This window comes from Alligator sinensis, unplaced genomic scaffold (assembly GCF_000455745.1).
Source record: "Alligator sinensis unplaced genomic scaffold, ASM45574v1 scaffold280_1, whole genome shotgun sequence".
Classification (NCBI taxonomy): domain Eukaryota; kingdom Metazoa; phylum Chordata; order Crocodylia; family Alligatoridae; genus Alligator; species Alligator sinensis.
In genome coordinates, this window is record NW_005841835.1 from 356605 (window position 1) to 379406 (window position 22802).

A 22802-nucleotide genomic window follows, 5' to 3' on the forward strand; every position below is an offset into this window, starting at 1 on the left:
CAGGCTGTGCATCTCTCATGGGCTTCTCCAGGATCAAATTACTTTCCATCCTCCTCACCTCCTCTCTAATTCCTCCTGAAACTCCTCAAGTTCGCTGCACCTTTCTCCATCCTGTCTGGAAGCTTAGCAGATCAAGCCTATCTTCTCTATTATGGAAGCTCTCTGGAGCTGCTCCCTTAGAAAGTTAACCTTTCAATTTCTTCCCGTATAAGTGTCTCCTGGTGCCCTGGGCTCAGGACTTAAGTCATCACCTGCCTTTAACATCTGACTGTTCAGAACAGACATACCAAATGAATCAATTGGAAGAACATGGCTCAGTGCTGACAGTCAGGAATGGATGTAAAAAGTTCCGATCCAATCCTGGGAAATACTGCATAGAAAGCCCAGCAGATGCACGTACTCTCTTAACCTTATAATGAGAGAAGAAATTCCCAACAGACTGACCAATATGTCTCTCTGGGGCAGGCCAGGATATTTACTTCTACAGAGTGTGTTAGTGATGAGACAAACAGGCCACCTCACAGGTTGCTCCCTCTAGTTGTGTCTGCAGAGATGGGATGTAATCAGGTGCAAGTGACCTGTATTTCAATGAATGAAATATAATAAGTGCCCTTCTCACATGTATCTTTGATTCATTTCATGGAAGTAAAGGAAGTCTTGAGTAAGTGAATTTAGGTACTAAGTGCAATTCTGTACCATCCTACTCAAGTTTTGAAAATCCATGAACATATCTACTTTTGCAGACTTTTGTAACACACCACCACCTTGCTCTTAAAATTGAGATACAAAAAACTACAGCAAGAAGAAGGGCCCACTTCCTTTTTGTATTAACTGTTTTTCAGGGACTGAAGCAGGGTGAAACAGAATCACACTTAGGCACCTAAGTCCATCTACCAACAGGTGAAACAGAATCTGGCCCTGAGTTTCCAAAACTACTAGATGATTAAAATCTTTAGGTGTTGTGCAGTTCAAAAAGGAAAGAGACAAGCTTGGCTCTGTTCTTGGCTACTGTTCTGCATCTAAGTGAGGCCTGCTTTGCTTCTAAAGTTAAAACTCACTAGCACAAACTAGGATTGATGGGTTTATGTTACACTCCCTCTTTTCCTCAAGCTTTGCTCCAATTCAAATCACTAACCAGGCCCTTGCCCTATTCTGATGCCCTCTGCAAGTAAAGAGTCTGCTCTTCAGGTAAGTCTATGCTAAACAAAGACCCTTTGACAGCAAAGCTCCGCCCCCCACACCTTTCCCAACACCCCTAATAGCAATAGGTCAAGGTCCCCTCCTGAAACAGGGAGCTCTGGCTCTTCACTGCACAGCTGGTGAGCTCCTGGGAATTACATGCGTTACAGCAGCATTTAGCAAAGCAGTTTTGCCATGTGTCATGATTCTCCTGCTAGGCTGGGAACTTCCCAGAGCTGCAAGGGGACAGCAGTCTAGTTCACATCCAGGTTTCTTTCCCATGGGGCCAGGCAGAGCTTTGCTGGGGGTGGAAGTTAAGGCCTTATCTACGCTATAAAGTTCTGCTGTCAGAACTCAATCATGTCCTCTCACGTGAGTAAAACTACTGGCAGCAGCAGGCCTTCTCTGGCTATAAAGCTGCACCCACAAGCAGGAGGCCTGCTGGCTTAGGCTCCTTCTGCTTTTAAGAAGAAGATGGCAAGGGGGGGATTTAATAGCAGCCTTCAACTATGTGAAGGGTGGCTACAAAGGGGATGAGGCTGGGCTGTTCTCAGTGGTGGCAGCTGACAGAACAAGAAGCAACAGTCTCAACTTGCAGCAAAAGAAGTTTAGGTGAAATATTAGGAAAAAACTTTATTACCCTTTTGTTAGGAGGGGAATAAAGCACTTGAACAGGTTACCCAGAGTGATGCTCAAATCTCCAGCCTTGGGGGTTTTTAAGACCTGGCTAGACAAAGCCTTGGCTGGGATGATATAGTTGTGGATGGTCCTGTTTTGAGCAGGGGGTTGGGCTAGATGACCTCCTGAGGCCCCTCCCAACCCTCATTTCCTATGATTCTGAGTGTAGGCATCTCCTAATGTATTTGCCAGCATCTGCAGCTACCAGAAGTGGCCTCTTCTGGAGCAAATGTCTTGCCTCACTCTTTCATACTCCCCTTCCACCCCATTGTACCTTGGATTGTTCTTTTGAAGAAGGCTTTGCATGCCTCGCAGGAAGCCACTCCATAGTGGTATCCAGAAGCAATGTCCCCACACACCAGGCACAGCCTCTTCGGGATGGCATTGAGCATGTACTCGCACTTGGTGGGAGAGTCCTCCATAATGGCGCTGGCACAGTCGTCATAGCGCTTGCGACAGGACCCTCCACCCATCCCTGCACCATTGAACATGGGTGGTGAGTCCAAGCCATTAGAGTGGCCACCCATGGTGATGCCGTAGCCACCACTGGCATCAGAGGAGCCACTGGGGCTGTGGTGGCTGATGGCATCAATGCCAGAAGATGGGCTGGAGGGCTCAGTCTTGATGAAAGATCCACAGCTGGAGGAGAGGTGCCGCTCCTCTGTGGACATCCTGCCAAGCAGCCTGCGGGAAGGGAGCACAGGAACTTGTTAGTTTGCAGAAATATCAGGCAGGGCATGGTCACCATTATGTCCAACCCAGTCCTGCCTTTGATCCAGTTGCAATCATCTCAGTCCAGTTCAACCTAACCTGACTTCTTAAAGGACATCAATCTGGTTTGCTAGGGGTTGCAATTCTGTTTCTTGTTAACAAAGGCATTGGATATCCCCAGCATAGTTCTTTCCCATTTGAAATTTTCAGACCAGCACAAATTGTGGCAAACAATCTAATGAAGAGGCACGGTCACCATCATTACAAGTAGAGCAAAATTGATTGCAATTAAGAACATTTGGGGATGGGAGACACTAGAGATTCTGCACTGAGGAGATTTACAGCGGTGCTAGACATGTGAAAGGGTCCCTCAGTCTGGGATTCTCTACCACTGCTTCAAGCAAGCAGAGTTCACATCATCCTGTCCTAGGAATGGGCAGGAAGGGACCGTCTCAGATTGTAAATTCACTTGCAATAAGAAGTGTGCATTATTGTATTCATTTCTTTCTTTTTGTAAACACGTTCTTATCCCCTCTGGAGAAGAGGCTGCAGAAGCTGATAAATGATCATTTATAAATGACTCCTTTGACTCCCTCATGTCTCCTCCAGTTCTCACAGGGAATTTTCACTAACAGAAGAATGCATTAGAATAGCCATTTGGCCCAGTGTCGTATTTCTCACACTGACTAGTATCACTGTCTAGGTGTATAAGCAAAATACAAGAAGCCCTGAAGTGGGCATTTCTGGAGTGCCTTCTCAATTGTGAAAGCTTCTCTCTCTCATTTGTCAGTCAGAGATTGGCTTATGTCTAGCAGTAGCATAAGGAGGATGGGGTGACTGGGGCCAACTTACAGGCTGGGGTGGAGAAGTAGAAAAACAGCAGTGGCTGCCACAGCTGCATAATTATGCCAGTGGCACAGCAGCAGCCAAAAGCCATTGCTGCCTCCATACACTGCAGCTGCCCCAGGTGCCCAGCTGCCTTGTTACTCCTCTGATGTCTAGAAACAAACCTCTGAGTATTAAAACCAAAAAACCTTATCCAAAAATCTGTAGAGAGGCTTATTATTCAGATAAATGTCTAAAACTTCCCTGAACTCTGCTAAACTGATATGATATCTTGTGGCAATGAGTTCCACGGATTATTGGGCATTGTGTGAAAATGTATTTTCTTTTATCAGTAAACTCTTTTAATCAGTAAAATCAGAAATGTAAATTCTTTTACATTTGAAGCCTTATGATTTCATTGAATGCCCTCATTATATTTGTGTTATGAGAGGGTAAACTGGAATGCCCAATATACCCAACTCTAAAACAGTCATCATTCTGTGCACCTTTATCATGCTCACCTAATTCATTGCCTCATTCTCTTTTCTATCTTCATACAAAAGATATTGCTGTCAGCCTCATCAGTAATCCCTAACACTCTTCTCTCTCTCTCTCTCTCTCTCTACTATGTACTATTTTTCAATCGGGTGATCAGAACTGAACTCAGTGGGCAAGATCCTCAGCAGTGGAACCTGGCATGACTCCATGAAAATCAATTGTCCAGCTAAGCACCTCACCCATTATTCTAGGTAAGGGACACTATTAATGTAAACACTAATATAACAGCCTTTTCAGGGTTAGTTTTCAACCCACTTCCTATATTTTCTATTTTTTTCACTTCTAACTGTTATTACCTATGGAGCAAAGAACTTCACTAAGCTGCACATGAATTCCCCTCAAGTCTTTTTCTACAGTTAATTTAAAACCCATCAACATGCATGACAAAAATTATGCTTTCCAATGTGTATCATACAGTTGCCAACAATAGTTTCTGCCATTGTGCTACCCTTTCACCCAGCTCTGCTAGGACCCTCTTAAGTACCTCATTCTTCTCTGGTTCTGAGTAACCTACAAAACCTTGTATCATCTGCAAGCTTGCTACCTTACTGCCTGCCCCCTTTCCAGATCATTAGTACATATATTTAACAACACAATATGAATCCATGGAGCACTGCACTGTTAACTTTGCTTTGTCAGATTGAAAATTGACTGGCTAGCCCTGCCCTTTGTTTTCAGTCTCTTAGGCTAGGGACAAACATTATACATAAACCAGTTTAAGTGATCAGAAACTGGTTTAAACAGAACAGAGGTTTAGTGCACATAATTCAGTTTCAAAAAGGCTGAAACTGGTCTAAGATGAACCTGGTTGAATGTAGTATCAGACTTAACTGATTTGGGTCAAACTGGTTTATGCAATGTCTGTTCCAGCCCCCTTCCCGGTTTAAGTTGAACCAGAGTCCCCCAGCATCCCAGATGCTTTGCAGGCCTGGGCTTTGCTCTCTGCAGAGAACAGGCCTGGCCCTGCCCCTCTGCTCCCTATCCAGAGCTCTGGTGGAGACCACAGGCACAGCAGCGTCTGCCTGGCTTCCCCCCCACCCCTCACTGCTCAAGCAGGGATCCCCCCTGCCTCCCATCTCCCATAGCACAGATCCCAGCCCAACAGACTGTAGGCATGTGGTATGCTAGCTAATGCTGAAAGGAGTCTGGTGTGTGTCTCCAGTTTCACTGGGACAGGCAGACTGAACAGTGTCCGCTTAGGGCTTTTTGGAGCGAATCAACAGGTCAGCTGGTAATGTCTCTCCATTCCTCCCTTGGAAAAAGCTGCTTAAGAAGAGCTTGAACTAATGAGAGAGGCTTTTGCTTTGCTGATGTGCTGATAAATGCCGTGTTATCAGCTCCCTGCTGACTCCCTCACCTGTCAGGTTTGCTGCAGATAGTATGAAGAAGCATGCACTGCACACCATGCCCTTTGCCTCAGAGTGCTAGCCCGGGGCTCAGGTCTGGCAACACTCCTGCCCCTTGAGCAGTGAAAAGCCTGGGACAGTGCAGGCAGGGTGGGGGTTTACACCCCTCCCTAATCAGAGCATTCTGTCAGGGCCTGGCCACAGCCCCCCCCTCAGCTCAGGACTGTGGAAGGGAAGGGAGGGCTGCTGTAGTGCTCCCCGCCCTGCCCCTGACTTTCAGCCTGAGCCACTACACGCATGTGCCTGCATTTCTTCAGTCCAGAGGGCATGTCTGTACAGTTACAAACTGGCTCACCCTAACCTACAAAGATTGAATCAATTCAGGCTCAGGCTTTTTGAATGTCTGTCCCTAGCCTTAGATACTTTTAAATCTATAATAGTACTTAACCTCTCATCCCATGACTACTGAGTTTCCCCACTTGTGAGGGAATTTGTCAAAACCCTTAGAAAAGCCATATAAATGATACCAAGGGGGTTCTTCGCTGCTTAAACAATTCTATTTGATTGGAGATACATGATTTTCCTTTGAGGCAGTTCTATTGGTTTGTGGTTACTATATCATGGCTATCTAGGTATTTTATCATTGCATTTCTAATTCTAATTTCAATCCATTTACCTGATAAATGTATACATAGCAACATCCGGCCACCAGAGAGGTAAAGCCATGACAAAGAACAAGATAGAGCTTTTGTTGTGTATCAAGATTAAAGCACAAATGTCTATAGATGGCTGGGCTGTTATTTATTCCTATACATGAGTGCTGTGATTGTGTATTGGTCTACATGTGTGCACATATGCAGCAGTTTCATGATATTGTACCCAAGAAATCTTGTGGTCTCAAGACTACAATAACAACAACTTTGTTCTAACCAAGACTCCTAATTTTCCTTCCTATATTCTCTATTTAGGCCAGCATGTCTGAACTCCTACTTGTTCCACCTGAAGTAGAGCTGCCTAACAACTCTGCTACCTAGAGAAACTGCTGACCATGATAGTGGGAGTTGGAAGCTCTCACTCTTGGACTTCTCTGTACCAGTGATACTAAAGAGGAACACAGCCATCCATTAGTCCATCCATCAGTCCTTCTCAGAGACAGATCTAAAGAGTACCTGTTCATCTAAGCTCTGCCCAGAAAAAGGCTACAGTGGACTACAGGGCACAGCATCTTGCAAAAAATGTAGCTGACTGAAGCTGCATTCATCTTTTATGCAGCTAAGGAGACTACAATTCTCAGCGTCAAAAGTTTCCTTACTAGCTTGGATTAGAATACTACTCTGTATGCTGGGAGATACCTTAAGCCTCCATTGCCTCATCTCTGCCATGGTGGCTGCATTCTTGAACTCTGCTGGCTTCACTCCCCATCACTGATCTCAAGACCAGTTGACACAATAACAGTTACCACTTTAATATCATGGTTGGGTCATAACAGAAGACAACACTCAAACAAAACCATGTCAGCTGCCATTTACTATAGCAAGGAACTGATGGGTGAAAGAAAAAAAACAAAACAAATTATAAAGATAAGGCAAGGTGGTGGCAAGTTCTTGAGATGGTCAGAGGACAATCTCCTGCTTTAGCAAGTTGAGGAAACAATTCAGTCACAAATTTAAGCCTGAATCCATCAGAAGGGATGAGCTGGTTTTGAATATGAAGGTGGTCAGAAATTTAGGAAAAAGTGATCACAGTTTGATAGAATCCATGATTCTAAGGAAAGGAAGAAATGAGAAAAGCACAATAAAGGGGAGATATCAATTAGGTTAGGTAAAGAGTGAAGTCTGGACAAACAAAATCAGGAAAGCAAAGAAGAAAATATGGGTGCATTTTTAAGGCACGAGATGTTAAGAAACATAAGAAGGGATTTTACAAATATAATCAGATAGAAAAGAAAAGCCAGAGAAACTATGGCCCTGCTGCTCAAAGGAAGTGTGTTATTCTCAACAGATTAATAGATGGTACAGCTGCTCAACATCTGCTTTGCTTCAGTCTTCATACAAAAAAGAAAATCCACAACCTGTGAGCACACAACTAATGTTATTAATATAAACAAAGAGAGGGAAGGCTGGCAGATAATAATAAGTAAAGAGTATGTCAGAGAATTTTTGACAAATTTGAATGAATTTTAGTCCACAAGGCCTGACTGAATTCAGCCCACAGTGCTGAAGAAGTTAGCTGGAGAAGTCTTAGAGCTGCTGGCAGTGTCAGCAAAGTAAAAAATGACAAGCAAGGTCACAGAGAACTGAAGAAGGGCTAATACAGTGCCCAATTTTAGCAGGGGGGAAAGAGAGATTCCAGGTAATTATAGACTGGTGTGTTTGGCTTCAGTAATGGTAGAGCTAAGAACAAATCATGGCCAAACTAAGTTGATTTCCTTCTTTGACAGAGTAACTCAGTGAGGTAGGTAAGGGGAATGTGGTGGACATAACATATCTGGACTTCAGTATGCGTTTTGATAGCCTCACACACCATTCTGAGAAGTAAACTGGAGAAATGTGGACCAGACAGAATTACTATGAGGAGGTGGGGGGATACACAATTGGTTGGATAACAGCAAGCAGAGTACCTAGGAATGGATTGATATCAGACTGGCAGGATGTCTCAAGTGGGGTTCTACAAGGGTCTGTTCTGGGCCCTTGGATACATGGATAGAGAGTAAACCAAGCAAAAATGAAGATGACAAAAATGGGAAGGGGACTGTAAACCATTTGAAAGATAGGATTATAATTCAAAAAGATCTTGATAAATTAAAGAACTGAGGTATAGACAACAAAAGGAAATTCGACAAAGACAAATGTAAAATGCTACAAATGAAGAAAACTCTAGTACGTAAAATACAGAATGCAGAATAGCTGGCTAGGCAGCAGTACTACTGAGAAGGATCTGGTAGAATGAAACTCAATATCAGAGCATTGTGATGCTGTCACAAAAAAAAGCAACTGTACTGCTGGGTTGTATTACCAAAAGCATTGTATACGAAAGACAGGAGGTGACAATACCACTCCATTCAATACTAGTAAGACACCAGCTGCAGTGTTGTGGCTATTTTTCTGCACTGCATTATAAGGATCTTACCTAGGTGTACATGTGAAAAGTTTTGGTGTGATGGTCTCAAGACTCCATTCAAGCAGATCCATCAAGTACCTGACTAGACCTCTCGCACATGCACCATGACCCAGAGGCTCAACAGTTGCCTACTCTGTGCTGGAGGGGATCCACAAGAAAGCAAAAAAGGATAAAGGGATGAAATGCAAGCTGTATGAGGAAAAGTTGAAGAAACTACGTATGATTAAGAGGGAGATATGATAGTACTTTCCAGTATTTGAAAAACTGCCATGAAGAAGACAGAGAGAAAGTGTCCTCCCTTGCCGCCAATAGCAGGACATGAGGTAATGAGATTTAAACTACAGCAAAGCAGATTTAGATCAAATCTCAGGGAAAATTCCTAAGTGTGAGACCAGCAGGATAACACAACAAGCTACCTCGGGCAATTGTGGAATTCACTTCACTGGCAGTCTTCATAAGGAGGCCAGATAGGTATCTACCCTGGATGATTTATGAATAGCGCATTGTACAAAAGCACATTGTCCAGGCAGAGAAATAGACTAAATGACCCTTGAAGTCCTTCCCAACCATAGGATTCTTTAGCACCACAGACAAAGGGACTGATGCTGTACCTCAAGGCAAGCCCCGCAAGATTGCACTGGGGATTATGAAAAAGATCTGACTTGAATCTGAGCTGAATTTCCAAATTTAGTCTGGTGAATTAGAATCCCAGTCTCTACCTTGAGAAATCAAGAAATCACACACTCGATGAGGAACAGAAGGCGGCAGATTATATTATATGATTTGAGAAAAGGATACTGAAAATGGGTAAGTTTAAGGTCTGGGACAATTTGGGTCAAACAGAAATGAAATTCAAATTGGCTGAAGAAACCAATAGTGTACTGAGAAAGACTGCACCAAGTTTCTCAGTTGGTACTGTCACAGCCTGGGAAGAGCCTATCCCACGTGTCATTTAAGATCCATGCTCAGCTTGCTGCCATGCATAATCTAATAGCATTTTTCCAATTATATAAATCTCAACTCTATTTGAAGGAACAGCGCTGTGATGGCTAGGGGTAGTTATAAGAGCATTAACTAGTGTGAATTCCCCCACAGTGATATGATATAGGAAAATGCATTGCATCTTCTCTGGCTGAGATTCAGGAACATTTCAGGAAATGCCTTCCATTTTATTTCCATATCGAGGTTTCCTTTGTCAAAAATGGTTTGTAACCAAGTTTCACTGAGGTAAACCCATCTCTTGGCCTGGCACAAGCCAGAATGGAAAAGAAGCCATGGCTCTCAACACTTGAGCTTTTTTTATTTTTTTTTTAATATTTTGAATAGTGGATTTGGTATAGGACTGACAGCCCAGAACACTGGAGCTAGAACAGGCTGGGCACGAAGAGCAGAAGGTTGGGCTTTCCTCTTATTCTCCTGTTGATGTGCCTGGTTCTGACCTAGAGGAGCAAGAGAGGAGTTCTGTCTCCATGGCATGGTTCAGTCCTCTAACTGAATGCCATATACAGATCCCTGTACTAGTGGTTTTTCAGATGCTGTCACCAGTTCCTTAGAATGTAGACTGGGGTCTCCCCAAGCCTTTTCTCATGGGTCAGTGAGTTGCCAACAGAATGTGATAAATAGTGACTAAGACTTACTGGGCAGGCCAGATCTGGATTGGTGATCAAAAGGTAAAAGGCTCCATGTCTCAACAAGAAATCGAACTGGCAGTCAGAATACCATGGCTCATTGTTGGACCTCTATTTTTATTTTATATGCTTTGTCACAATTTGCACAACCCACCACCTCCCAGTGTTAGCACAGTGCTGGGGCTCCCAGAAACTCTGCACACTGAGAAAAGCTTGACAAAGTTGAACTCAGAGTCATAGAGAGAGTCACAGAGTCATAGAGAAGTAAAGCTGGGACTCCAGAGGTCTAGTCCAACCCCTGCCTGAGGCAGGACCGTCCCTATCCAAACCAACCCATACAACCATAATCTAAACTCTACATAAGACTAGCCTCAACCCTGACACAACAAAGACCTACACCCTAACCTGCCATAGGTGAAGCAGGGGAATCACAGCAGCCAATGTCCTGCTTCTATAAGATGTTGTAAATATATGCTCAAGAGGTCCCAGGTAGAGGGCCACACCCCTCACTACAGAAGAAGGCAAGAAACCCCAAAGTCCATACCAATCTAAGCAGGAGGTAAAATTCTTTCCTGACCCCAAATATGGTGATCAGTCTGACCATGAGCAGTGGGGACCCTCTAGCCTAGAACCTCTGGCTTTGCTCCTAGGATGAGAATTGGCACACCTCAGTTGCAGTCCCCAGCCTTAGCTGTAGCCTACACCAAATGCCTCTGGGGAAGCTTAAAAACACCATGACACAGAACAGAAAAAAGTGGGGGGGAGAGCGCAGGGAGCAACTGGTCCAACCTCTTCTTGGAAAAACTCCAGTGATGGAGAGTCTACAACTTCCCTAGGCAGTCTATTCCACTGCCTCTCTGTTCTAAAAATAAAGAAGTTTTTCTGGATAGCCAATCTAAATTTACTTTGCTGCAACTTTAAACCATTGGTCCACATACTTCCCTCCACAGCAAGAGAGGAAAGGTGCTTTGCCTCTTCTTTATGGCAGTCCTTCAAGTATTTGAAAACTACTATCATTAAGCAGCTTTTCCACAATCTGAACATGCCTAGCTCCCTCAACTAGCCTTCTATTGAGTCTGATCTACCAAGACTCCCAAGTCCTTTTCCATGCAGCTGCCATCCAGCCAGGTGTCGCCCAGTTTGTATTTGTGTTTTTGATTATTCCTCCCAAGGTATAGCATCTTGCATTTTTCTGCATTGACCTTCAGCCTGTTAGCAATAACCCAATTTTCCAATCTGTCAAGATCCTTCTGGGTTGCTCTCAAATACTCCAGTATGTTCGCAATGCTTCCCAGTTTCATGTCATCTGCAAACTTTCTCAAGAAACTTTCTATGCCAGTATCCAAATTGTTAATAAATGCATAGAAGAGCATTGGGCCCAGGACAGACCCTGTGGAACTCCACTCGAATCCTCCTGCCATTCTGCTATTAGTATTAAGCCAGTTATTTACTTGTAGTGGTTTTATCCAGTCCATGTTTCTCCAATTTATTTATGAGAATAACTTTACACAATTTCAACAGGTTATGAGAAACTTTCCACAGGTTCCATGAAAACACCTGATAAAGAACTGTCTTTGAGTGGTACCATTTGCGGTTGTTTTTAAATGGACCCAAGACAGCGACAGCAAAATGCACAAAGTGAGGTAAAAATTGGAAACAGCCCACCTGAGCAACATTTTGAGCCAAACAACAGCCAAACACTTCTATCTTTCCTACAAAAAGTTTGACGTGAACAGGAGCCATTTTGCTTGGCTCTAGTTACCTTATTAGGAATATAAAAGGCAAGAGACCTGATCCAATTCTCCTCTGAGCTGGCACAGGAAGCTCCGTTACTATTTCTGTGCCCATGTAACAGGCTTAGAGGTTCTAAACATTTCATTCTTTTCACCTTTCCTCATCATAGGTCATTCCCTCTAATCCCTTTAGCATCTTTGTTGCCCTTTTCTGGATTCTCTCCAGTTTCCCTATGTCTTTCTTATAGTGAGAAGCCCAGAAATACATGCAGATCCTCAAGTACTATCACACCAGAGCTATATGGAGCAGGACTCTCTCTTTTCTATATCAATCATATATATCTATATCTATATATACACACACAAATGTCATTTGATAACCACTATCCCCACCCGGTTTTTTTCTGATCATAACTGCTCCCATTAAATACAATACCTCATTTGGGGATTTTTCCTCATCCCATGGTGGTTTTTTAAATCACACTTTACTAATTTCTGCTCATCTTGCCAAACTCCTCTAACTCTCCCTCCTCCCCACCACTCTTTTTCCTCCATTTTTAACATTTGCAGCTTGGAGACTACTGTGATTATTACAGCTGCACTTTTTACATGCTCCTTCAAGTCATTTGTGAAGATTTAAAAGAAAAGGCAGACCTTCTGCTGACCCCCTGGACACACACACACACCCAGAGGGATAAAGAACCTCTCTTGCCCCTCTGTTTACACACTGTCAGCTACTCTGCGATCCATTTCACAGGATTTGTATCCAAAACAATTTGATCTAATTTCCCTAATAAGATCTTGCATGGATCTATGTCAAAAGCCTGAATACAGTTCAGAGAGTCTATCTACTGCATATCCTTTGCCCATTAATTATCTAATTGTATCAAGAAAGGCTATTGTCTGCTGCTCTCTCCTTTCATAAACCTATTGCTGTTTATTGCTTGTGATGTTGTTACCCTTAATGTGCCCAATCCTGCCCTTAGACACAGATTTATAAATCCCATTGATTTCAGACAGAGGAGCATGGCAGCAGACAAAAACAGAATTTGGCTCTAGACACTTGCGGATTTTACTCATTAATAGTTGTTGTATTATCTTCCTAGGTGACTTAGGTTAATGGGATGGCACTTGCAAGCTTTTTCAGCTCTTTATTAGCTTCTCTTCTGCCTTTCATCCTTCCTCTTTTCTATGCAATGGCTGGGCTGCCTATGGCTCAACATGCTCCTAGGAACATCAGAAATATTAAGTGCTGGAAGAGCCACTGAAATAACAGCACTAGAGAAAGGAAAAAGATTGTCTTTATAAAAATAAGGTAGGAAACACTGTCTTGTAACATGCCTTAATTAAATTTTCTAATACAAAAATAATAAAGAACAGGACAAAGTTGGACATGTTTAGATAAACCTCCTATGCCTATTTCTACAGCATGTTACTAGTGATGTCTTCTGTAGAAAATCCTCATTTTTGCTACCTTCCTCTTCTTCACGCACATTGCTGCTGAGTCCCAGAGTTCTGGCTATAGGAAGCCGATGTCTGCTAACCTCCAGCAGTGCTCTTATTCGTACCAAAGAATCCATCCTCTCTCAGCACAATCCTTTACATTGGAGTACAGCAGCGGTACAAGAGCTGATTTTATGCCAGAAAGGGGGTCCCTTCCACCAAAGAGATTCTCTGCTGGATATATACAGAGAGAAGCTAGTCACTTTATGACACCTTAGCAGCCAAAAACAGTGGGAGCAATGCCAAGAACCTTGCCCTGTTGCTCCTTCCAGGAACACTTTATGTCAAAGGAGTGGGAAATCAGAGGCAAAGGTAACCAATGCTGATGGGTGCCTTCAACTGGGGACAGGAGTATTTCATCATGGCACCAGACTATAAATTTCCTGCAGTCAAAGCAAGCAAGGTTATTGGAGGTTATGCCCTTTATGGGCCAGACCTGGCACTAGTGTCTTGTGCCTAAATTATGTACAAACGCACTCACTGTTGTTGGGATTTCTAAGAGGCAAAGTATGGTTAAAATGGACACACACTAAACAATTTCCCCCTGAGCAACAGCAAATATTCAGGAGAGAAGGAAGAGAAGTTGTTGAACATACATTCTCTCTGGTCCTTCTCAGGTGGGCAATGGGCATCAGTGTTATTATCTACTTGCAAAGTCTTCTCTTCTGGATACTCAGAGCGTTCCAAAGAGTCCAAAGGGGACTTTCTGGTAGCTCTTACTGGAGAATCTAGATTCCAAACTGCATGAAATCTTGATGCTTTTAATCATTCTACCATACCATTTAAACCCCCTGCAGGGAACATGTCAGCACAACTTGAAACTTCTAGGTGTCCTATGGTTGTGCTGGTAGAACTTACCACATTAGTACTAGAAGCTCAAAAAGGGGGTTTCATGGTTTGTTACAAGCTCTGCTGGCAAATATCTACGAGGCCTCCATTATATTTCTAATTGCCTCAAAATACCAGTTTGTGACACAAATGGCATTTTCAACAACACATTTTAATGCTCAACCAGGAAAAGCTGAAGAAATTTTAATTCCCACAAGCACTACTGATTAAACAAGTCTGCAGTGGTATATTTGAGATATGCAAAGAGGGAATATTTTTCCTCTACCTTAAAAGGAGGCAAAAAACAATTATTGGGTAATAATCTTAGTTTATGTACAGTGATAAGTTTGGATGTTTTGACTGTCCTTCAAAGCCACTTTAGTAGAATATAACAGAGGTTAAAAAAAAAAAAAAAGCTAATGAAATTTGTAGATGATGCTAGTCTGGAAGGAGATGCAAAGATTTTTGAGGATAAGGAAATAATCCAAGGGGAGTTAAAGGGATTGAAAACATGAGCACAAAATCAACTCAGAATGAGATTTCACCCTACAATTGCAGTAAATACATTAAGGAAATGTAAACTGACCCCCAGAAATAAGTATGCTTGAGAAAAAACAAGGGACTGGGGAGGAGGTGGGGGGGTAGACCCAACAGCAAATTAGACAGGAGTTGAAAATGTCACATGGATGCAACAGTAGCCAATGTATTTTGGTCTGCATTTACAAAGGACTCATGCCATGGAGCGGTATGGTAAAAGATGAGCTCTCATCTAAGCAAACCCTGTCTGGCAGCTTCCATCACCAAGGACAGCCCAGATGTGCAGCTGTGCCTACTGTAACTCACGGCACTTCACAGGAACTGTTGAGTTACAGAGATCCCCCTGACCCAACAGACATTCACTGTTGGGTCCAGGGGGCTGGAGGATCAAGCTCTAGTTTGGAGCAGCTGTGTGGCTGCAACCTTTCTTGTCTAGCTCCCCCACACAGCTCAGGTGGCATCTTCAGGATGGGAAGGGAGGGGAGAGAGCTCCATCTGGGGTTTGCCCAGCCTGCGCTGGAGGGTGGGGTGGGTGAATTAGAGCTCCCTCCCTTCAGGTAGGCTCCGATCCACCTGGCCCACCCTCCAGCACAGGCCGGGCAAACCCCAGAGAGAACTCCCTCCCCTCCCTTCTCCCCCTCCCATCCTGAACACAGCACCAGGGATGGGGTGGGTTGATGCAGCCCAGCCCTGCTCCCAGCATGTACTGACAGAAGTTGATGAAGGCACTCCACTTTGAAGCGCCTTCCTCTGAATCCTCATGTAATGAGGGTTCAGATTGTTGCATTATCAGGCACTTTTAAAGCACCTGCAGCTGTGTACTTCTGTCAGGGCATGGCTATAGAGCATTTCAGGGGTCCAAACACATGATGAAATGTAGCTTCTGGCAGCAAACCTAGTCTCCATTCACTCAGGATCTGTCAACAAGGAACATGTTGTCACTTAAAGGGAAGATGCACCTAAAGTCATTCATGATCAGCTACCTAGTCAGTCTGAGACCTGCATGCTGCTCCACCAGGATGGAGAATGTCATTATCACAACACCATCTCCTGATAAAGTTGGTGTCCCTTTTTAGGATAAAGTCTGTACCCCAAGGACACCAAGAACTGCCCTTGACACCTTACCTTGCTGAACCTGCCACAGACCATGTGAGTTAACTCATTCCAAGACCATCCTGTTGGGATTCATACACACTGAGCAGGGAAAACTTACTTTCCTGCTGCTATGCAGAACTGATTTCTGGTTTATAAGCAGGCAGCACAAAGCACTGCCGGAAGGGAGGGAAGGGGTCATGACTATGAAGTTCCTGCTTTTCCAACAAGTAGGATTTAGATTCTTTTTTACCTATAGGATTTTGTGTATAGTGCTTTAGTGTCCAAGAATCTCAACATTAATTCAAGCTGTTTTTTGGCCTAAATTATAGGTGCTGTTTCTAAGGGCTCTTCTTAGCTTCCCAGAAACGCTTCCTTTTGGATTGCATTTCTGTTTCTGACAGGTCTTTTGCACTTCTTCTCTAGAGCAGAGCAAATCTCAGTGTTTTCAGCTTGAAGGACATTTTTATTTGTATAGTTTTTTCTTTTATTCACAAAAAGTAAATTTCAATTTGGGGCTCAAAAAACCCATTTAGTTAAAGGGTGCTGAATTTGCCCAGAATCGGGGTTTAAAACCATCAAGCACTGCACAACTTCAATACACAGCCACAAGCTAACTGAAATTTGAGGCCCAGATTCACAAATCTGGATAGAGCGTTAGGCTGTAACAAAGTGCAAAGTATCTGAGTTGTGTTATAAAATGTCCACACACTACTAATGCAACCCACAATATTTTTCTGCTGTTCCTTTCTTTGCTGATGATCTGTATCTGGTTTCTTTAGTACAAATACACTACATCCAGCTTGCCCATGTAATTTTTGGCTTTGTATTTTCTTGTGGTGGGGGGGAGAAAACTTAGGAGTCAGGAAGCTGAAGGAGTTAGATTGAAACTGTAAACAAACGAACCAGCCAGTGAAACCAAAAGCTCCACAGCCTGGGAAGTCTGTCTCAAGACCTGTCTCCAAGGGGCAGTCCCACTGGTGGCCTGAGGAGAACTGGGTTATATTAGGTCTATTGATGTGGGATGTTGGCTGAAACCCAGTTCTTCCACACAAATCGAAGAAATTGATTCGTTTCATGGAAGGGGTGGGGGAGGCTCACATCCAGGCTCCCTTGCGAGTTTGGGAGATGGTAGATGCTCAAATTCAGGCTTTTGCACTTGTCTGAAGCCCAGGAAACATTTTATCCCTTTGAGCCATTGTGTAACTAAATCCCAGCTACACATCAATAGAAATCCTGTAAGCCAGGTCTGATCATATGATAAAAGTTGCCCCCATGTGCTGGCTTTAAAATGAAAATACTTCTTGTTATGGATGTACAGAGATGTTATGGATGCCCTGCTAGCCTCCATTCTTCTCCTCCTCAAAATTTCTCTGTAAGAAGACTTGCACAAATGAAGAAGGAATTAATACAGAGCAGTGACACGTCAGTTCACTCTCATTAACAGGTCAGCTTCCAATGGTACTTTGCCCTCTGATGCACTGCAAGCATTTCCTCCAAAGTGAATTGCTTTATCATTTGGACTAATGTTTTTAACAAAGAGCTGCTGGTAAAATCTTAACAAACATGAAAATAAGGACTGACCCACCAATTATCATTTATCCCCAAGTTCTTACCTAGCATTCTACTTTTCACATCTCCAGTCTGACTACACTTTCTCCTACCAGTTCTACATCTGCAAATCTGTCCCCTGCTAAAGTTCTAAGCCACCCTTCAGCTCTTCTGTGTCCTGCAACTTGGGATCTCTTTTCCTTTTGCAGTATTTGCAGAAAAAAAACTTCACCTTCTTAATCTCCTTCAGATGATACAGAAAGGCAAGTCTTGAAATGACCTAGGTAGAATAGACTGCTTCAGACACCACTTCAAATACAGAATTCAGCTCCAGCTTCTCCCAAGGGCAAAGAAAAGCAACCTAAGGCACCTATCATTTTAGCGACCCACTCTGCTCTCTCAGCACTGGCATCCTTCATTCTCTTTTGAGTCATCTGAAAACGATTAATAAGAAAATCTCTACTTCTCAATTATGCAGTCTAGCCCAGCCTCCTTGTACCTCCTTCTGGCATAGATTCACTTTCCGATTTCCATGGAAAGCATCTGCCCTCAACTGGCCCTACAATACAGAGAGTTGATATTAGGAGAGTGAGAGAGGAATTACTGGAGTGCATGAGGTATTTGGGGAGGGAGTCATGATGAATGAAGCAGGAATGAACCGACAAAGAATTCTGGCATGTCAAACCAGAAACAAAGATAAAAAGCCACTAGTATAGTAACTAAGTATATGTCAGAGAAAACTGGATTCTGGTTTATTCAGAGCTGGAAACCTGACATCACTGCACCCAAGATTCTCACCAGTTGGTCTGTCACTCTATTTCTTTTTCTTTTCTTTCTTAGTTTTCCTTTATTCCATGTCCCAAAACCCAGTGCAGGAGTAGCAGATCACCTCTGTCTCCTTCCCTCCAGTACCCACCGGGGAGGCCCACCTGTCCCAGAAGCCACCCCAAGCTCTTGGAGAAATCTATAATTAAAGAGCTCATCATTAGAAAGATCAGTCAAAACCAGACCGATCCTGGAAATCTGTGCATCCCACACAAATTACAGCATGGAAAATAATGATGAGTAATTAGTGCTTTTCCATCAGGCCTTTCTATCCCTAATCATCTTGGAAGCATTAATAAGGCTAAGAGGGTGCAAAAGTAGGGTGATGGTGTGAGATTGGACACAAGGCTTGACATGATCTGGATGCCACAGAACATTTAGGCTCTTGGCTGAACAGTATGTGAAATAAGGATCATAGTAGCAAGGGTACTATGAATGAAGTGTAAGTTCAGTGCCAGATTTAGGCTTAAGCTATTTAAACTATAGCTTAGGGCCTCACAATACAAGGAGCCTCTAACTAAGAAAAAAACAGCATATTTTCATTCTAATATGACCAATAAAAAAAAAATATATATATGGCTCCATAGTTATTATTCATATTGAGTTCATAAATTTGTGCAGAAATAACAATAATTCATCTTAAAATTACATAAAAATCCATTTTCATGGGTTCTGTGGATTATTTTGATCATATGGGACCTGTTAAACTGGACATAGTTTAGGGCTTCAGCATGTCATAATCCAGCACTAAGTAAATCCCAATGAGTTGTGTGGGGTGGAAGAAAAAGGAATGCTTCAGAGCAGGACTAAAGTACAGCAGCACAGATACGTTGTGAATCTAGGACTAATATATAAAGGGAACGGAGCTCCAGATAAAGACTGAGCTCCACTGGCAGACTTGGGTGAAGTACACTTGTGAGGCACTGGCCAGCCATAGGCCTCACTCTCTACCTGATTAATGGAGAGAAATTAAAAAGGAGTTAAGTGAATGCAAAATATTTTCACCCACTGTATTTACCAATCCCTATTACAACTAATTTGCTTACGTGTACCAAACACCTCTGTAACATCTGGGAGTATTTTTAGCCATATATCGCTAAGATTTTCAGTTCAGTTTTGTTCAAGTTTTAAAAAGCTTTGGTCAGTATTTAGCACTGCACTTAAAACACATTTTACAAAGTAGCATTAGAACTTGACTACAATTCTGGCCTGGGCTTTGAACCTTAATTTTAAAGCCATACCATTCTTTATTTTCCAGCCTCCCCTCACTTCTCCCTCATACTGACAAAGAAGTTTTCACCCTACCCAGGGTCTGCCTCAGCTCATCTCTTGGGTCAGGCAGGTAAGAGAGCTAACACAGAGCTCCAGATAATAATAAACTGTTTTTTGATTAGGCAATTTATAATGAGACCTCACACTCTCTCCTCTGCATACCCATAAAAGTAGTAGAGGTTTCTCTCGGAGGTTGTAAGTGCTTAAAGGAGGAAACAAAGGCCACGGACAGAAGTGGGTATTTTGAAAGTTTTCCGCATGGGGATGCTAATACATGTGACGTTGGAGTCTGCTGGAGCATAGAAATTACTATGCTTCAGCAGACTCTGAAGCGTTGTAATTACAGCATGTCGGAGCAACCCCTCTGCATGTGTATAGGTACCCATAGTATGGTGCCACCCTACCCTGCCTTCTGCCTGACTACATTAACATGACTAACTACCTCTCTTATTTCAGACAGAGAGGGTCAGTGGCAATGAGCTGCTCTACAGAATCTTGAGTAAAAACTCTGAAACAGGGTCAATCTGAAATATTCCAGGCCCCTAAAATACAAACCACCCCAGGACTAGTAGAACTAAGATTACAAAGAGCAGAAACATCAACTTGGAAAACCAACATATCCTGTATGCCTCTGACTTCTTTATTTTTCATTCCATCCAGGAAGAGCACACACCAACTGCAGAAACTTCCTTAGCCTGATGAAGGGTTTTTGAACACGAAAGCTTGCTTAATAATTGTTTTCCAGCCATTTAAATTGGTCTAAAAGATACCAGATTCACCCAAAGAACCTTGTCTGCCTATGTAGCTATCTACATCTATACATCTGTGTCCATATCAGTACATAGTGTGGAATCCAGAAATGGAATGGTATTGTAGGGTCACGGCTGAGGTTTGTTCATGCAGCTGTGTAGCACCCAGGGCTGGAACAGTAAGGGGTTCTGCAGTCAAGTCTCAGGTACATTGAGGCAAGGGTTTGAAGGAACAATTCTTTTATTATCTTATATTAGTTATATCCAATACTACCCCATTGTTTTTAGCAAGTTCTAGCTGAGGTGGGCAGAAAGAAAAGCGACATAAAAATAAACTCAGTAAAAAAACAACCAAACAAAACAATCCTTTCAGTTAAGATTAAATCCTGTCTCATCCCTGGAATTTCTCCCTTTCCCTTGTATTATTCCTTAGGGATATGAGGGAAATGCAGCAAACTCGCATCAACTTCAATGGCAATTTCATTTCCTTCTCCCCTTTATAAATGTTCCTGCTAACGAACAAAAAGAAGCCAAGAGACAGATACAGTAACACAGACAGACATGTAGTTGGTAACCCACAGAGAAGGAGCTTTACTTCTGCTTAGATAGCCAATATAGACTACCTAAGTCTGGGACGGAATTGAAAGACTATGTCTTTTCTTGTGTTTGAAATGGGCTTTATTTAGGATACATGGGAGAAGGCGGCTCAAATGAAGCTTCCATATATCAGGACATAGGAAAACATGCCCAAATTTCCATTGTTTCTGACATTTGGCAGCTCTATGAAACAAACGTAAACTTGACCTGAGTTCATCCAAATAAGAGACTGCAATGTAGAAAATAACCTGAAACAAGTCACATTCTATACTGATGTGCATGTGTCTAACTAGAACATACCGAAGCACTGTGAATATTAAATTAAAGTTAGGAACATGCAATGAACTCAGCACCCCTAATTCAGGCTGCTAAAATTATACATATTACACATATATAATGCAGGTTTATGGTACACACAAACATACAGTACATCTCCCTCACACATCCCTACATGTCTCCTGCTCTCACTAAATAGGGAAACCCATAGTGATGGGTTTCTTACACATGCTCAGCTCCAGTTTAACATCTACATAGCACCATAATTGCACACAGAGCTTCATAGTCAGACAAAAATGAACTAAGCCAAAAAAGAAAGCCTCTGCTGAACAGGGCAACAATGCTTGCGAGCTGCATCCAGCATCAGAGCCCCATCTCCACTGGGACGTGAAAGGGAGACTATCTCCTGTGGTTTGACAAATGTCTGTGCTGTTTCAGATCTGATGGTCTGAAGAGACAACATTCTCTTTCCTGAGGGGCAGAAAAGAAAGCACAGCTCTTCGTGGAGGGGGGCTGCCCTCTGTGGGGAAGGGGACTCAGAATGGAGGGTGTTTCAGAGATACCTACAGCCCAGCCCACCCTGACGGTGTGTCCTCCCTGCTGCGTGCGTTCCATTTGCCCTTGGAATGCTATCACTTATTATCACGCTGACTTCTCCAGATGGGGCATTTTGGCTATTGATCTGATAAATAAACAGCCTGCTCGCTCGATCAAAATGTTATTTTGCATTTCAATTACTGTTCACTAATGCAACCTTCATCCCGCCAAGAGCGCTGCTGGCAATGACACTCGACCTGGCACAGGCGCTCTGAGCAAACCCGGCTGTGCCTGCTGCAAGCACCTAACGGGATTACCGCCCTCCATTAGATGTGGAGAAGGAGAGGGAGACGGACGGACAGTCCTGGGCTGAAGGGGGACAGACGTGGGCAGAAAGAAAAGCATGTGTAGGATGGAGGCAGGATGGGAATAAGCAGGACCACAATTACATTTACAACATGAGACTGACAGACATTTTGCCAACAGGATATCTCCAAGGGGGCCTATGTCCACTCCAGCATTCAAATGGCCATATATTTTCACATAGGCAATCCTGATGGTCGACTCAGCAGATGATCTGTGCTCACAAGGAGGTTTGAAGGGAGGAGAAGAAATTGAGAGAAATAAGGAATGGAAATCAATGTGAGATTATGGGCCAGTGGTGTTAGCTGTAAGTCAGTCCACCTTCTGGATATTCCTCCTGGATATTTGGGGATTTAGCAGCACACACACTGTAAATAGGATACTGCACTTCAGCTTTGGACGGAGGAAAAAGCTTTTTAAGTTCTGAATGCAGCTGCGAAGAGATGCAGAGAGACGAGTGATCATGGACAGCTGTGGGGCTGATGCAGTAGGAGTGTGATGCACAGAAATGTGGGTAAGAAACAGATCTTTCTGGTCCGAATCACATGACATAGGTTAGGTTTACAAAAGTTTCAAGCCCCATTCCCATGACAGGCGTCAGAATCTGTTAAGCTAGTCCTATTTTTATACAGTCCCTTTCTTTTTTTTTTTTGGCTAAAAGCAACTGAAATTTATCAACTGCCAAATAATACAGCCCACTAATAACACACACAAATAGAGGCACAGAGGTGACCACAATCCAGAGGTGAGGCCTCTTATAAGACATTCATTAATAAGACCCTTCTGTAGAACACAAATGGCATTTGGATTATTCTGCCACTTCTTGTTCTCAAAACAGTTCGTTCTGCAGCACTGAGGAGAATCTACCGTCCAATTCTTCTCTACAGGACGCTC

General features: G+C 43.1%; 1 protein-coding gene across 5 annotated transcripts in view; it reads right to left on the reverse strand.

Annotated features, from left to right (window-relative positions):
* The window catches only part of ESRRB (estrogen related receptor beta), a 162700-nt gene that overhangs the window by 48557 nt on the left and 91341 nt on the right, over nucleotides 1-22802 (reverse strand). For all 5 annotated transcript variants that reach the window (XM_006015317.2, XM_025200567.1, XM_006015318.2 and 2 more), the window contains one exon: nucleotides 2132-2541. In XM_006015317.2, the coding sequence (XP_006015379.1) occupies nucleotides 2132-2541 (410 nt within the window). The remainder of the gene's footprint in view (nucleotides 1-2131; nucleotides 2542-22802) is intronic.